The sequence below is a fragment of the Gastrolobium bilobum genome, unplaced genomic scaffold, assembly GCF_033153095.1.
Source record: "Gastrolobium bilobum isolate Gb01-03AN ecotype WA unplaced genomic scaffold, APGP_CSIRO_Gbil_v1 utg57797, whole genome shotgun sequence".
Classification (NCBI taxonomy): Eukaryota; Viridiplantae; Streptophyta; class Magnoliopsida; order Fabales; family Fabaceae; genus Gastrolobium; species Gastrolobium bilobum.
The window spans coordinates 20967-38036 of NW_026896788.1; the positions used below are offsets into that span (position 1 = coordinate 20967).

The window sequence follows — 17070 nt, forward strand, 5'->3', positions numbered from 1 at the left end:
CAAGTTTCAACCCCATGACCTCCAAAAACAGTCATTGGCTTTTATTTTTTAAATTTTAATATATGGACCATTATCATTCAACTGGGGGCTATTCTGGTGCACCATGACCCGCACGAACTTCCATGGTCCCTACCAATCAAGTTCTTAATCTAACCCATCACATGGTTCATTTGATTGAGTTTATCAAATTTTTGTTTTCTGACAATTAATTACTACGTTACAAAACAAAATATATTCTGTAATGAAATATATTTGCTATGATTTTTAGTGTATTATATAAGGAATCAATTATTTTCTTCTATAAAAAAATTCGAAGTATTTGATAAATATTTTGAGATTTTTCTTAAGCAATACGTTTAATACATTCGCGGACAAGGCTTCTTTTAATGTATGAAGTATATGTTTGTATGATTTCTTTCATTAAATTAAAATATATTTCCGGTCAATATATCTAATTCTTATATTTTATTTAGTCTTTATAAGACTTTTTTTTTATTTGGTCCTTACCTATAATTGTTCTCAATTTCGTTTCTCTCCTGTGTCGCCAAAACTAGTATAATGTTACTTATTTGACATTTATTTTCATTGTAATCGATATATTTTCATGTGTTATAGTTATTAAAATCAGACCGACCCGGGAACCAGTAAACCGATCATATAACCGGCCATGCATCTGAACCGGTGCGACCCGGTCGGTTTTCATGAAAACCGGTGACCCGGCCCGGTCCTAAAAAAAAAATTCCAAATTTTTTTTTTCAAAAAAAAATCATAATGGACATATTTGAATATTTTTTTCTTATTGACTTACATAAGTTATGTATCTACAACACTAATATTATCTCAATTGTGCATTATGCAGAAAATTTTGATTTGATTTATAGTTAGAGATGTCATTTTCTGAATTTAAAATCCCGTACCACGATCATTATATTTTTATTTGATCCTTTATTGAATAATAGTATGTGATTTATTATTTTTTATATTAAAATATTTGAAATTTTATTATTTTTTTAGATATTTGGAAATATTTATAATTTTCTAATATAAATTATAAACTTGCATATAATTACCGGGTCATGCAGTTGAACCAGTGACCCACTGACCCAGTACATCGACCGAGTCAATAACCGGGCCAGTTTTAATAACATTTGCAACTCTAACAAACATTTTTATAACAATAACAAAGATAAAGACCAAATTTAAAATAATTATAGATATATAATTTTTTTTTTAAATTACATAAATTATACGTTGTTTTATGAATTTGGATGGTAGAATGTGAAATAAAGTCCAAATTATTTTATTATTATATTTTCTAATCTTCTTTTATTTTTGCATCGGTTTATTTTATATTTAAAAAAAACTATAATCAAAAGTTTAGTATAAGATTTTTACTAAAACACATTTAGTGATCTTCATAATAACTTGATTAAAGCAATAATTAGTTTAAAAATAATAAATCTGAAAACCATATTAACTTAGAAATTTACCTATTTTTCAAATTTTGCAACTTCAAAGAAATTTTCTGAAAGTTTTTGTAAATAGGCCTAAAACTAAAAGGGTGAAATAAAATATAGGAAAAGTGTTTGTCATTTTAAATGATATAAAATTATATTATTTTAAGAGAGATATAGACATAAAATAATATATTTTTATTTAAAATTTAAATTTAAATAAACCATCCACTCTCTCTCATAATTTTTATTTCTTGTGTTTATTTTTTTTAAAATAACATAACTTATATCATTTAAAATGACAAACATCAAATCCATAAAAATAATCATAATATCAAAAGCTCATGATTGGGGAGGAGCACTGAGTATACTATGGTATGTGCATTATCATATAACATCCAAATCCTTTGAACCTCTCACTATATAATTGCCATTTTTCTTTGGTTCCACTCCCCTACATTTTCCCACTTCTCCTTTCAACTCACTTATGGCTACACATGCTTCCTCTTCTTCATCATCACCATCTTCATTTTCTTCTCCAAGATCTAGCATGTTTTATTATGCTGGAAGTGAAGATCACTATGAGGAGCCTCACTTCCTCCAAGCTTGTTTTCTTTGCAGAAAACCTCTTGGCCAAAACAGTGACATCTTTATGTACAGGTTAGCTCAGTTTTCAATTCAAACTTTTACTTTCTTTTATCTGTCTATAATACCCAGATACTGATTTTAGTTGATTTGGTTAAGTTTGTAAAAAGTTTTGATCTTTACTATGAATTGTCATGTGGGGTTTAAGGAAAAGTTTCGTTTTTTTCTTCTAAAGTTTGCAGACTTTAGTTTTCAGCTATAAGTTTGATTGAATTATACAGATCTAGAATAAAATACATACAATAATTCTTTGATTAGTTGTTTCTGGGAGTGGAAAAGCAAGGGAATATTGTTGAATTTTTCTCTGGATTAAACTTGATGATGATGTTGAAGATTTATTTAGATGAATTGAGAATTTATTTTGTTGTTCATATTTGTGATGAGTATTTTTTGGAATTATTAATTTTTTGCAGAGGGAACACACCATTCTGTAGCAAAGAGTGTAGGCAGGAGCAGATAGAGATTGATGAAGCAAAGGAGAAAAATTGGAAGCTTTCATCCAAAAGGGGTGTAAGACAATCAGAGACAAACCAAAATTCTACACCTAATAAGACTGTAAGAACAGGCACAGTTGCAGTGGCCTAATTAAAATAATCCATGATATGAGATTGGTGAAAGAATCCAATTTTTGAAGAAGAAAAAATGAGGAAATGGAAAATTCCCAACAAAGAAGAGCAAATATTCATTAAGATTCTGATAAACCAGGATGAATCTTTTGCTACTTTTGTAAAGTAGTAGTTGGGTTTCCAGTGATCATAGAGAAAAATCCAACAAAGAATTTGGGCTCTTTTTTGTTTCTGTTCTTGGTAACTTGGTTTACCCTTTTATTTCTTTTATTTTGAGTTTATTTAAGAAGGCATGTAGATATTGAGATGCCCTTTAATTTTCAAGAAATTTGAGGCAACTGAAAACAAAGTATCAAAGATACTTAATTTAAGATCTAGATGTGTGAAACTTTGTTACATTCTTCCACTATCATGTGTCCATGGAAAATCTTTATTTTCCTTTCAATAAAGCATCCATAAATCACTAGACAAAAATCTCCTTGTCAATCAAATCTCTATATTGAGAACTTCTTGCGTAGATACTAACCTAAGATGTCATATTTACACACATATAATTGTAACATAGTAACAAATTAAAATTGGGTTCAGTGAACCAATTTATCAAACTTAAAGTCCAAGACCAAAAGCACAAAGTGCAAGAAAATCCACCAATTGGGTTTTTTGATTGGGAATTTTTCTGATTTGGTAAGTCAAGTATTTTCATGAAAACTTGTAATAACAATCACTAAATCATAATAACTTATTAATTATAAGTCTGTGGATTTGAATTAAATCTATAATTGGATGAGACATAAAGGCTGATCAGAATTAGAGAAAAATAGAGTGATTTGATAATAAAAAATATTACTCTAATATATTGAATTAGAATTTATCAAGTGCTTATTAAACCTTTTAATTTATTTTCCCTTAAAAAATGATATATTTATTCCTAACTTAGTTTTAAATTTTAAATATAAATTATTTCAGATTAATTATAAATATTTTCTTTTATAATTCTACATATATTTTCTTAAGTATTTTGTTTTTTAATTTATTTTTTATATTCTATTTAAATATAAAAATAGAGGTACAACGCAAATGATGCTTGTAGTTAGAATTATAAAGTAAACATAAACATATAGAGAATAAATTAAAGAGCAAATGTGAATGATTGTAGTTATTTTTTAGACTTTTCTTTTTTCGTCTCACGTAGAACTCGTATGAGTGGCTGCCATTGGAAGCAAACTTTGATTATGATTTGTCACCTCTATGAGAATGACTCACAGTATTTAAGGAAAAGTCATACATGTATATTTATGACAAATGACATACATGTATTAAAGTTGTTGTAGAGTAATATATAAAATTTACATTTCGTATATAATAAATATAATAATAGGAGTATTATAACTAAAAAATAATTGTGATATACAGGCTGGTATTATAAGTTTTCATGAAAAGGTGTTGGCTACGTTACCCACCAACTGGATTCTCAAAATAATTTTGCACGAAAATCTCTCCCAATTAAATTCCAACTAGAAGATATGAGGGAGGCCAACCTTTATATGCATTTTTACTTTTGAAAATTGTTTTCTCATGTGACATAGGATAAAACTTATCTTTTAGAGACACATATAAAGAAGAGAGGAGAGAAAAAAAATATAAATGAGTCTCATCTCTTTATATGTGAGTATAGGACAGAAGTTTTATCTTATATTATATAAGAAAAACAATTTTCTTTTACTTTTACTTTTGAATTCAAAATTATGATTTTTCAGTTATATTATCACTATTCCTGACTCGCAAATCAAAGAATGCCCAATCAAAAATACCCAATTGGTCAAAAAGCCTAAATGTGCTACATTTAATTTCATTAAATATCTTCGAACATATTAATTATTAATTTGAGTTAGATAAATCTGCTTACCTAAATAAATACTAGTCATTGAGGTTTAGCGTGTAAGGTTTTCAACAACGAATACTTATATTATGGGAAAGAAAAGTAGAGAACAACGTCATACAATTTAAAGTTATTGGTTTTAATTATGGGAAATGATAGTGCATAAGATACCTATATCATGGCATATACTTATAGAATTTTGTGCTAATTTTTTCTTTTTTTTTATTTTCTTTTTAAATTGTGAACTCCACATATTTATATCATCCACATGAGAGTACTATCTTATGTAACATAAGATTAGTAAATCCCTTTAATCATATGATCGAGAGATGACCCTGACCGGTGTCTAAAAAACTAAAAAGCGAAAAATTTCAAATTTTCATTAATGAATAATATTTTATAGGAGGAAGTTACCAATTTATCTCAAAAATGACTTTGATGAAAATTTGTATCTCGCACATAAAATTTCACTTTCGTCTAGCTTTTTCTCATCTAAAAATTAATAGGAATATGATATTATATTTATCTCTTTTTATTATTATACTCGTTCTTCGCCAACATTATGAGATCATAATCTCAACTGACTTTTATTCTTTTTTTCTCATCTTGAAATTGTGATTCTGAAAATGAGTAGGTAGGGTGGATATAAAAATAAATAAACATAATATTCTATCCCAAATTAATAATTTACTCCCTAAATAGAAAGAAATTATGTACAAACTTATTGGTTGAACTTTCTAAAATTTATAATGTTAAATTGACAAGATAATTATTTGTATATCACTCACTGGTTTGATTTAGGGATGGCAATTTTCAATACGATCACAGACACCACATAAGAAATTCGTGTTTGCGTTGATCCGTTTTTAATTTGTGTTATGTTCATATTGACACGAAAAAATTCTTGTCGTGTTATATATATAACCCGTAAATACAAAATTAATCTGTGTTAATTTTCTTACAAATTATTCATGTAGTCAACACAACATTGGTGAAAACATTCAATATACAAGTTCTTTTGTGTTTTATCGCGTCGTGTCAACTCGCATAATAAGCAACACACTTTGAAATTGTATGTTATTCGTATCATGTCGTGTCAATATATGTAATAAATGACATACTTTGAGAATGACTAGTTATTCTTGTCGTGTTGTGTTAACCTCAAAACAAAGAGATTCTCTTCGTGTCGAAAATTTTGACCTATTTTAAATGTGTAGTATTCATGTTGAATATATTGATATTCTATGTTAAATTTGTGTGGTATCATATCGATTTGAATTGCCGCTCTACTTGGGATTAATCAAACTGATTCTATAAAAAATTAACACGTAGTGTCAAATGTCAATATATCAAGACTTGAACCCTTAACAGTGTGATAACAAAAATCCATGACCATGTAGTTATAAAATCTATTCTGACTTAAGAAACATTCCGAATGATCATGATTTGGAAGAAGCTGATACGATAGATCAAATATTTAAAAAGATTAGAAAAGAAAAGTCACAAACTATGTACCATAAAATCACTTACAATATTAAAAATACAAAGGCCAACCTATGGAGCTACTTATATATATAGATCCCATTGATATGAAACAAAATATATGGCCACTCAACAAAAAGAAGATCATTGGCTATGTAGTGATGTTCACTATTCTATACATCTATTACATAAATTTTCCTGATTTGTGTATATCACATCATTGCCCAGATGAAACTATGTCGGCACATTGGTTCTTTGTAGGATCATAAATCTTCTTCTACTTGCACTCTCCACATGCTCACCAAGTTTTGCAAGATGTTCCATCCTCTTTTTCCATAATTCTGAAGAGGAAGATTGATTAGGCTTTTCTTCAGGCTCAAGTGGATCATTCTCAGATACCTCAAGACTTTTTTCTGCAGGGTATTCTTCATCAGAAGCTTGCATTATAATCTGCTTTAATCTCTCTACCACCTGACTCATTGTTGGCCTATCTTTTGCACTCTTACGCAGGCAATGATCCGCAAGCTTGGCTAGTTTTCTTGCTCCATTAATGGGATATTGTCCTTCAAGTCTTGGATCCATTATCAAGCAAAACCTTTTGTTATCAGGAGGATATTGCTTCACCCATTCTACAAGTTTCTGCTCCATTTTTGGTCTGTTTCTTTCCAATGAACGCCTGCCAGTAAGCATTTCATATAGTACCACACCAAAACTCCACACATCACTCTTGGCTGTTAGATGCCCTGTCTCAATGTAATCTGGAGCAGCATAACCATTTGTCCCCATCACCTGACATAAAAAAAAGTTTACATAAACACTGTATAATCTTGATCATCAAATATATATGTCATGAATCAATTCTTCAAAAAGCTTAGGCTGTTGGGTAAACACCCATGAATGGTTTTATTATATAAAAGGGCAAACCCGGATACACAAGACTTCCCGACCTATGAGGGTAGGGGAGAGAGTTGATTAAACACAGTCTTACCCTTGCATTTTACAAAAAGGCTATTTCCCAGACTCAAACCAGTCACAAGGAGCAACCTTACTGTTGCTTCAAGGCTCACCTTCAAATGATTTTATTATATCTCTAACAAATTTATATTATATCGAGCACACCCTTTCACGTAAGAGTCCTTTGGGATTAAAGCATGACATATACAAACCCACCTACTTGGTTATAGATTCTTTGATACCATGTCAAAGACTCTATAATAAACAGAGTATCATCTTGATCATCAAGTATAAATGCCATGAATCAATTCTCCCAAAAGCTTAAGCTGTTAGATAAATGCCCGCGAATAATGTTATTATATAAAAAGGAAAACCTCAATGGACAAGGCTCGCTGACTTGTGACGGTAGGAGTGAGAGTAGATTATATATAGTCTTACCCTTACATTTTGCAGTGAGGCTATTTCCCAGACTCAAACACGTCACAAGGAGCAACCTTACCGCTGCTTCAAGGCTCACCCTCGAATGATTTTATTATATCTCTAACAAATTTATATTATATCGAGCACACCCTTTCATGCAAGAGTCTTTTGGGCTTAAAGCGTGACCTATACGAACCCACCTACTTGGTTATAGAGTCTTTGATACTATATCAAGAACCAATTCACCCAAGAATTTAAGCAGTAGGGAAAGGCACATGAATGTATTATTATATCTTTAATAGTTTTATATTATGTCTAACAATAAAAGCATATAAAATATTAAATTTTTGGCTTATATTTGGGAAGTCATTTAGGGATTGTGTAATATAGTTTAGAGTCTGAGCTGAAGAATATTTATGCTGTACATGTTGGAAGCTTTATCACCAACAACAATTATGGAAACATTGAAGTTTATAGTGAAATTATGTCCACAGAAAATTCCGACATGATAGTCTCCAGCATTCAAATTAATACACCAGTGCAATGTGCAAATGCAATTGAATAAATACAGGAACACAGCACTTACAGCAGTTGAAACATGAGTATCCCCAGCTACTGGTCCCTCCCTAGCAAGTCCGAAATCAGAAAGTTTTGGCTTAAAATTCTCATCCAGTAATACATTTGAAGATTTAAAATCTCGATATATCACCTACAACATCAGCATACAAAATGTTAGAAGCAAAGGACAAAATGTTAAGCAGAGCATGTAGTAGAAGATATAAAAGCTATCTAACACTGAGAAAAGCAATTCAGTGATAAGCAAAACTCCCACTAGTAATATCAAAATCCAAGAGCATATATTATAACCCCAAAAAATTGCCACAGTTAATTAATGATCTAAATTAAAGTATTCAAATGGTGGTACATTTTTTACTACAAATAAATTGACATAATCTATAGGACAAATTACAGAATAGTTGCCTATTCCCTTTCCAGCAAGAGATTTTCTAGACATGTATCAAATCTAATATGGAAAAGAAGTATATATGCCAAGATTTTGCTAGCTATGTCCGTGTTATTAAGGAGCTCAACTATCTAGTATTCTGTCAAAACTTAGAAGATGTAACTTATTTATTTATTTTTTATGTTTATGTGATTCCTCCTATTAAGGAGAAACTCCCTGTGAAGTTTAAGCTGATTAGTGAACGCAGACTAATGGTTTTGATTTCTAGGATGTCCCGTCATGTGAAATCATGTTGGGCTCGAAGTGTGGACAATACAAAGCACCCACTACCTTGTGCCAGAATCATAATTTAACTAGAAAAATGGGGTAGTAAAGATTGTACTCTCGACCACATATCATAGAAGCACTAATAACATGTTAAGGCCAAAAGCTTAAACTATTAGATAAAGGCTCATGAATGATTGTATATATCTAATTCCTCTAAGTGAGGGAAGCTCGGATAATTTATAATAATATTGCTTTAACTGTAACCTGAATTTCTAATTCTTCATGCAGATAGGATAACCCTTGAGCTGCTCCAAGTGCTATTTCAAGTCTTGTTTTCCAAGGCAGAGGATCATATGCTTTATTGAAAAGATGAAATTCTAAGCTTTGATTTGGCATGTATTCATACACAAGTAGTCTCTGGATCCCTCTTTCACCATCCAAAGCACAGTATCCAATAAGCTTGACAAGATTTGGATGCTCCACAACACCAAGAAACTGAACTTCAGTCAACCATTGCTTATGACCCTACATGACAGAAGGAAAAGAAAAAGGGTCAAAAGAATATCCTAATATTACCATATTCAGTGTTAAAAGAAAGCATAAGAAAAAAGAACAAAAGGGGAGAAGTAAATCTCTATCTAGGAAACTGGAAATCAAATAAATGAAGAATCTTAAGCGTGCTTGAAAACTTCAAATTACTTAGGCACAAAATATCTGACTAAGGCTTTATAACAAATATCTCCATTTGCAGACTTATAAATTTGATGACTGACTTTGATAACATATAATCATGCATGCATCAGCCAGATAGAAGATATATCTAATTTTTACACTATTTTTTTTTAATTACTTGATTCCTTTTATGTTTCATAAATATGTAATATTAAAAGAGGTAGGAAAATGATATTGTTTTCCTATAACATAATACTTGAAATTACGAAGCTATCATGTACATAAAAAATATGTATAAGCTATCATGAAGAAAATTAAATTTAGGAATATCATCTTATGTAGGCAAGAAAATTATATGTATAAGTAATTGCCTCAGTTTCTTTTGATAGAAGAGATTCCCAGAGGTATAGTGCCTGTTATTCATATCATGGCTAACATCAAATGACATACACAAATTAGTTTTCATGACAACTGTGAAATGAATACAAAAATTAAATTGATTCATATTAACCTAAATCATTCATCTTATCACATGCCAGTTGGTCTATAATATGTGAATGAAGTTCCACATTCCAGCATTAGTCATTCTAGGAACAACTGATGCTACACTATATAGCTTCTCTAAGCTAATAATTACTAACAAAAATGTGCATGCATAAACAAAATAAAATAAAATAATGTAGTTGATATTTCAGAACAGTGAATTTAGCAACATAGAAATCATGTCTACTACATAATTAAAACATGACCACTAAACGTTAGTGCAAAAGAGATAGATCCTTTGATACATATGATCTCTTAATACTTTTCAGCAAGAATAGTCTATAGTTTCAGCATTAAGCACTACCAGAGCTACATCTGAAAAATCTATACCTGAATATGCAAAACCCCAACTATGATGGAGTTACATTACAGTATTCTAGATGTCTGTAAAACAGACTTTTACATGTGAAACATTCAATTCAATCAAATAAACTTTCCAAGAGGAAAAATGGCTACAAATGCATCAGGGAAATACATTAGTCATGCATGCTTGAAAGAGAGGATTTTTGTGTCTGAATAGCTTGAGGAAATCCTCAGCATGCATACAGACGGAAGAAAATATAGTGCATGGACATCTATAAATGTCATTTTGAACTTAACTCACCTAAATATTGACTACAATATAGACTAAAGTAATGAGGTAGTATCAATCATTTTTGAGATAACTGATTAACATAGGAAATATTTACCCTCTCCCATTAGCCAATCTCCAAGCTTTTATTGGTCTTAGATAAAATGGATACATAGTGAAGAGGTTGATATGACTCTATCTATTGGTTAAGACAAAATTGCTAACCCATTGAGGAATAGGAATATCAATTTACAGCAAGGGAAGGATTAAAAATGGTCAATCATCCCTTTAGTAGAATGTTTTATGTGGTAAAACAGACAGCAATATCATTAAGGCTAATCTTAAAAGCTGTCTGCAGGAAAACACTGCCCCTGTGGTTATAAGGCTGATCAAAGAGCCAAGGCTCAGAATACTGATAACAATATGATCAAAGAGCCAAAAAAGCTATGAATTACAAAAAAATTGTTTTCCTACTTTGATCCCCTTTATCTATCGGTGTAACTTTGCACTAACAGTAAACAAGAAAACACCACAATCATTGCAGCAAACTAAGGTTTTCCATTTATAGTAAAGTCATTGCAGAAAATGCCACTATTAGTGAGCGAAGCAACAATACACCATAACAAGTAGGTCTAACACTATATCTTAAACGAAATCTTAAGGTATTGAGTTCATGGGTTTTTATAATTATATGGTCCTCACTTAGTCTACAAAACTAGATCTTATTCTATATTCGGCTAAGATTTCATCTTAAGGAATAAGGATATTTACTTTCTTTTTTTTAAACAGCAAAGGTATTGTATCAGTTTTTGCATCAATTGAGATTAAGTCTCTCCCTGAGCAATTTTAGTTTATGCTCTTCATATTCATTCATTAGGGGGAAAAATATTGGGAATTCAAGTGCGATTGATGAATATACCACATTGTCTAAATGCTCTTGAGCTTTAAAAATTGTGTTTATTTGTACCATTCTCAAACAAATGAATTCCTAAGGAATTTGTTGAGTCTCATACCTGCAATGCATCCTTGTTAAGCCTTTTGATGGCAACCAAAACAGGATAACCATTCCCATCAACAGGCTTTATTGAACCTTTATACACAGTTCCAAATCCACCTTCTCCTAGCTTAAGAAGCCTGCTGAAATCACTTGTTGCACGCTTGAGCTCTGTTAAGGAGAAGACCCTCAAATTATGAGCCTTCTCCTCATACATTTCTGGTATCCCACGAGGTGAGGCAGATGATGAACATGAAGACTTGGTTACCCTTTCACCTCCTGAAAACTGGTGTTTCTCTTGCTCTTTCAGTTCAGGTGCTGATCTTTGTTTACTACTCCTGGATTTGTCTTTGAAGTAGTAAAAACACTTCATTGCACACACCCCAATGATTCAATATCAAAACAAATTAGCCACAATTCTTTGTGTACTACTGTTTCTCATCAACCTGTAATCAATCCAACAAATCACAAGAAAACAATGAATGTCAAGCAAGAATATACAAATTACCATGATACCATTACCACCAAGAAAGAAGAAAAGCACAACCAAGTAATGATACCCAAATGCATCTAGAATCCAAAAGTCAAAAAAAGTTTCAAAATTTATGCACCCCAGATAGCAAGTTGGAGAGAAGAACAAAAAAGAATTGAAGTAACAGTGAAAACCCAGATAAGAGTTCAATACATAGAAACTTTGCAGACCAATAGCACATGCAAAATGACCAAGAATTTGATAAAATTACATGAATAAGCTTCAGAAGGTATTAAAAATGAACAAAGAGCAAAAGGGTTGAAACTGAACAGTTAATATTGCAATCTTCAAAAGGTACATAGAAGAACACAAAGACACATGGCTTTACATTCTAGAGGCTTATACTTTGGCTTTTCTCCTTTGTTGCTTCTCTTTCTTACGGAAATCAAATAACAAGAAAAAAAGGAAACTTCTGTTTCAGTTCTGTCTATTTTTCATTGATTTGACCAAATGCCAGCTTTAAGATAAAAAGATTAATGCATTGACCAAATCTTTCACGTAATTTTTTTTTTTTTTTTCGAGATCAAATCTCATAAAACACCGACTAGGATTATTTAATGATCCATTAAAAGGTCCAGGAATTTTTTTGAGTTTGTAAATGTGAATTTACTTTTAATTTATTAAGTTCGTGTACTTTAACTCTAGACAACGTTAATCTTTTATCATGTTTTTTTTTTAAAAATAATACATGTCATTTTTAATTCTGTTCTTCTTCAAATGATAACATCACATTCTTGGGTTTTTCTTTTCATAAGTTTTAAAATTAAATTTTTTTAACTTATTGTTCTTTTTATTCTTAAAAAATTCTAATTAAATATAAAATAATTATTACTTTTTACTACTAAATGACTAATATTAATAAATAAACCTATAAATATATAGAAAAATTATAAAAATATCAACGAAGAAATCATTACTTAATGAATAGTTATACTTATTTACTCTTACAGAGTAACTATTTTTTTTATAAAAAATATATTTATTAATTAAATATAATTTCATTTTTCTATAATTATATTTTATATAAATATTTTTAATAATTTAATTTTTTTAGTTTTAAATTTAAATATTTTTTCTTAATCTACTTCATTAATAAAGTAAGAAATAATATTAAATATTTAATGTTCAATGTTTCTTAATAATTCCAAAAAAATATTGGATAGATAACATGTACAATTCCAATCCAAAAATTAAAAAAAAAATAGAGTCAATTGTCTGCCCCACATGAACAAAATAGGATAATATCGAAAAATAAATATTTTTTCAATTCCAATACGATTTGAAAATTATTAGACCCATTTCGACTGTGACTCTCCAACATTATTTTTTTATTCCGGACCTCGAATTCAAAACATTTTATAACTAGACTTAAAAGGGAAATTAAGTATAGTATGCTGAAGAATAAATGTAAATTATATCATTAATTATAAAGAAATTGATAGAATAAATGTAATTAAGTGGATTATTTTTTCTAATGCGTAAGGTCTTTGATATTAATGAAAAATATAAATGATCAAATAAAAGTAACTCAGTTGGTGCATAAGAGCAGATGGCATCATAGCGGTGAAAGTATGTGTTAGATCATTTCCAGTATTAATTTTAGAAAGAGGTTTAAGCCTTAATTCTGGATCCGTCCAGAATAAAAATTGACTCTCGAAAGACCTCAAATAAAAATGAGTTTCACATTTAGGAAATCGTTTTTTTCTTTAAAAAAAAAAAAAAAAAAAACTCATCATATTTACTTATGTACATGGCGCAGTCCAAGAAAGAAAGAAAAGACATGAAAATTGACAATTGACCAATCTTAAAGCGTATATATCTCAAATTATATATTTTCCTAGTTGCTCTTCTTGTTTGTTTTGCTTTCTCCACTTGCAATCAAAATGTTTATTATTGTTCAATAATTAGGCAACGTTCCACAGTCAACAGAACCATGATTCAGCATTGGTAGCTTAGAAATTAATTATATTAGGTATGCATCATCACGGACTTTGGTTTTGACAATATGAAATTTATAAAGTTTTTGCCAGATAGTGACATTACTCACAACATCCAAAATAAAATAAAAATAAAATCAACTTATATACTAAAGTCATAAATTGAATATGACAATGTACAGGAACTATTTTGAAATAAAAGTTCTTGAAATATTCTCATGTTAACCAGTTAAATCACATCCATGTGTTTTTATTTTGTCAGAGTCTCACAGGGATGATTATTAAATTTTATTTGGCAAAGAAGGCTGCTATTAAAACAATATTAGCAGCAGGGTTATGATCAACTTGCTTAGTTTTGAGGAGTGAGAATTAAGAAAAGCATCTAATTAACTTAAAAATATGATACTTATAGTATGTTTAAATTTGATTTTTTTTTAAATATTCCTTAAGTATCTTGGATGTAGAAATCTTGGTTTAAAATCCAAGTTCCGAGCCAAGTAAAATCTTGATGTCCTCTGATATGAATTTTTCGGTTTTCTGGGTTTGGGAATTATATTCCCAAAAACGCAACACCTACTGTGGCGGATCCAGGAAATTAATGAAGGATGGACACTCAATAAATTTAAGTACATATAGATCTGGGTCTGGTCTGAAATGCGACTTGCGAGCAGATGCCGGCTGGCTGGTCTGATTTAGATCTAGATCTGGACAGATTGTGACTCAACTAGACCGATGATGGAGGAAGAAGCAAATGTTTCAATTTCTAATAACGGAGATTGAGGTTTGAGAGAAGATAAATCAGTATGTAGATACAAACGATAGGTCTAGAATAGAGCTCTCTGATGTTAGGTTTGAATAATGAAGGTGGAAGAGAAAAAAAAAACTTACAAGTAAATAAAATAGAAAGAGGAAAATTAAAGGGATAGATATCGTAACAATCAACTAAGGTTACTACCAATTAATTTCACTGTTAGATCGATTATGTTGATCCAATGATTATATTTATTTCCATCTTATATGGTTATAATCCCCATATTTAATGTAAAAACATTAAATATGGAAAATAATAACCATACCAAGGTGAAAATAAATATAAAGTATTAAATATGGAGAATCATAATCATACAAAGATGGAAATAAATATAACCGTTGGATCAACCTAATCGATCTAACAGTAAAATTGATTGGTAGTAATATTGGTAATAACCCTAGTTGATTGTTATAATATCTACCCCAAAATTAAATTGGGAAAATTTGAATTTTAAGAGAAAAATATTTTTATATTTTTGCATCATATTTTAAGGGTGGGCACTTGCCCCTCTTCTCCTACACTTTGATCCACCTTTGCGTACTGTATTGATTGTCGAGGAAACTAAAATGATAAAGTGAAACCCAAGGTCAAAAGGCTTTTTTTTCTTAAATAAAAAAATATTTCAATTGGTTCATCTTTGTGACTATTTTGATTCGGGATGGATCTCGAGATTAAAGTTTTAAATCCCTTCTAAAGACGGTATTGGAGAGGATCGAACAGATACTCTCACCCCACATGTTGAGTTCACCAACTGATCTATCATCATTTCATCTAAGATCAAAAATTTGATCTTTGAAAAAACATTTTGGGGAGATTTTAAACCTTTACCAAACCCTGATCGGAATTGCAAAATCAATGTATATATCTCCAAAAAAAACAAACAAACAAGAGAGCGAAGTCTGATTGTCAGAACTTTGAGTCAATAATATAAACAAATAACACAAAAGAGTTTTTAATTTTATTCTATATAAACATATAATTAGGGTAGTCATTATATTTATTTTTAAAAAAAATTCATTAATTTAATCCCTTAAAAATTTAAATTATAGTTAATTTATTAAAGTACGTGCATGACTCACAAAGAGTGGCTTAAGTGTCAAGGAAATCTGAATCCGGAATTGGAAGGGTCTTTAGAAGAATAGTCATAATAATGTTAACATTAAAAAAAATGCAGTGCACGAAGAGAGGCTGAAAAGGACTTAAGTAGAAACACAACTAGATATTTTCACATTATACATTGCATCTTCTTTCAGAACCTATCATCCATACGTTAAAATAGCAATAAGTGATAATTTTAAGGTATATATAGATGTCTTCAATGTAAGAGATAATGTAATTAAGGGATATGTTTAGTGTAATGCATAAGATCTGACAGTATAAATTTATATTATACATTATGACATTTTCAATAATTATTTGATGTGACCATTTTATAATATAAACTTATACATCAGGAGCTCTTTAATACATTAAAATGATGTATAAACTTATCGGGTCTAGGGGATGAGATAAACCTTAATAAGGTATTAATGTATTAATCTAATCCCTTCTCTTTTTGTTCCTCGTTGTAACCCTTTTCTTCTCCTTCCCACTGTAAACCCCTCTCCCCCTCCCTTTTTCTTCTTCCCCCAGTTGTCTCCTGTTTTTTTAGTCTCTCTCTAATTTGTAAAAAAACTTAAAAACTAAACCCTGATATTTGGAAAGTATTTCGATGGAACGCAAGTCGAATTTGAAAAATCTAGTGCAGTGGTGCATCTGCAATAAAGCTAAATTAGCCACTAAGGTTGTTCATGCATATTCTCATACCCCTTTCTCCAAACCATCTCATCGAGTGTTATTCCAAGTGCGATGAGATCAGCACCGCCTATAATGTGCTCGCTAAAATACTTGACAGGACCTCTTTTTTAATAATAAAAAATAAAATATTCTTTTTTCTCATGTAAAAGTAATCATAATTTTTTTTTAAATATTAAAGATTTTTTTTTTTTACAAAAATTAATATATTTTTTGGACATATTAATTGATAAATATGATATATTTAAAAGAATTATATAAAATTTTTATTAAAGGATATATTTGTCAAAAATATTTATTTTTATCCTATCTAGTATTATATAGTGCATTATCAAACACTGGATGGTATTATCTTATACAATATTATGCTAAACACTAGATAGTACTAAAATTTAATCAGATCTTATACTATCAGGCCTTATCCTATCCTATACACCAAATTTACCCTAAAACAAAAGGAAGAGAAAGTGACTATTAAGGATATGAAAGTTGTTGGGCTTCCTCCTTCAATGCTAAGCTCAAGTCCATTTAGGGGTTTCCTAAAAACCCTAAACCCTAGATCTCACCTCCTCTATATATTCATTA

At 30.0% G+C, this 17070-nt stretch overlaps 2 protein-coding genes across 2 annotated transcripts; one reads left to right on the plus strand and one right to left on the minus strand.

Moving 5' to 3' along the window:
• The first annotated feature begins 1903 nt into the window (after window positions 1-1903).
• LOC133301996 (FCS-Like Zinc finger 3) lies at window positions 1904-3115 on the plus strand. Its single transcript, XM_061501704.1, has 2 exons — window positions 1904-2114; window positions 2513-3115. Exons 1-2 carry the CDS (start codon window positions 1942-1944, stop codon window positions 2682-2684), a joined length of 345 nt encoding a protein of 114 aa, XP_061357688.1. The 5' UTR covers window positions 1904-1941; the 3' UTR covers window positions 2685-3115.
• A 3001-nt stretch (window positions 3116-6116) lies between these two features.
• On the minus strand, window positions 6117-12364 carry LOC133301994 (probable serine/threonine-protein kinase PBL19). The gene is made up of 5 exons (XM_061501702.1): window positions 12272-12364; window positions 11431-11857; window positions 8896-9156; window positions 7987-8109; window positions 6117-6815 (listed from the first exon to the last, which is right to left on the minus strand). Exons 2-5 carry the CDS (start codon window positions 11782-11784, stop codon window positions 6261-6263), a joined length of 1293 nt encoding a protein of 430 aa, XP_061357686.1. The 5' UTR covers window positions 11785-11857; window positions 12272-12364; the 3' UTR covers window positions 6117-6260.
• Window positions 12365-17070: the final 4706 nt, after the last annotated feature.

What these genes read in the sequence shown, in the direction of transcription:
- LOC133301994 (XM_061501702.1), bottom strand. Translation starts at nt 11,784, where the DNA reads ATGAAGTGTTTTTACTACTTCAAAGACAAATCCAGGAGTAGTAAACAA. An exon ending in TTAACAAGGATGCATTGCAG is followed by an intron (nt 9,157 to 11,430) that starts GTATGAGACTCA and finishes TCTGTCATGTAG; the next exon opens with GGTCATAAGCAATGGTTGAC. An exon ending in ATGAAGAATTAGAAATTCAG is followed by an intron (nt 8,110 to 8,895) that starts GTTACAGTTAAA and finishes CTGATGTTGTAG; the next exon opens with GTGATATATCGAGATTTTAA.
- LOC133301996 (XM_061501704.1), top strand. Translation starts at nt 1,942, where the DNA reads ATGGCTACACATGCTTCCTCTTCTTCATCATCACCATCTTCATTTTCT. An exon ending in AGTGACATCTTTATGTACAG is followed by an intron (nt 2,115 to 2,512) that starts GTTAGCTCAGTT and finishes AATTTTTTGCAG; the next exon opens with AGGGAACACACCATTCTGTA.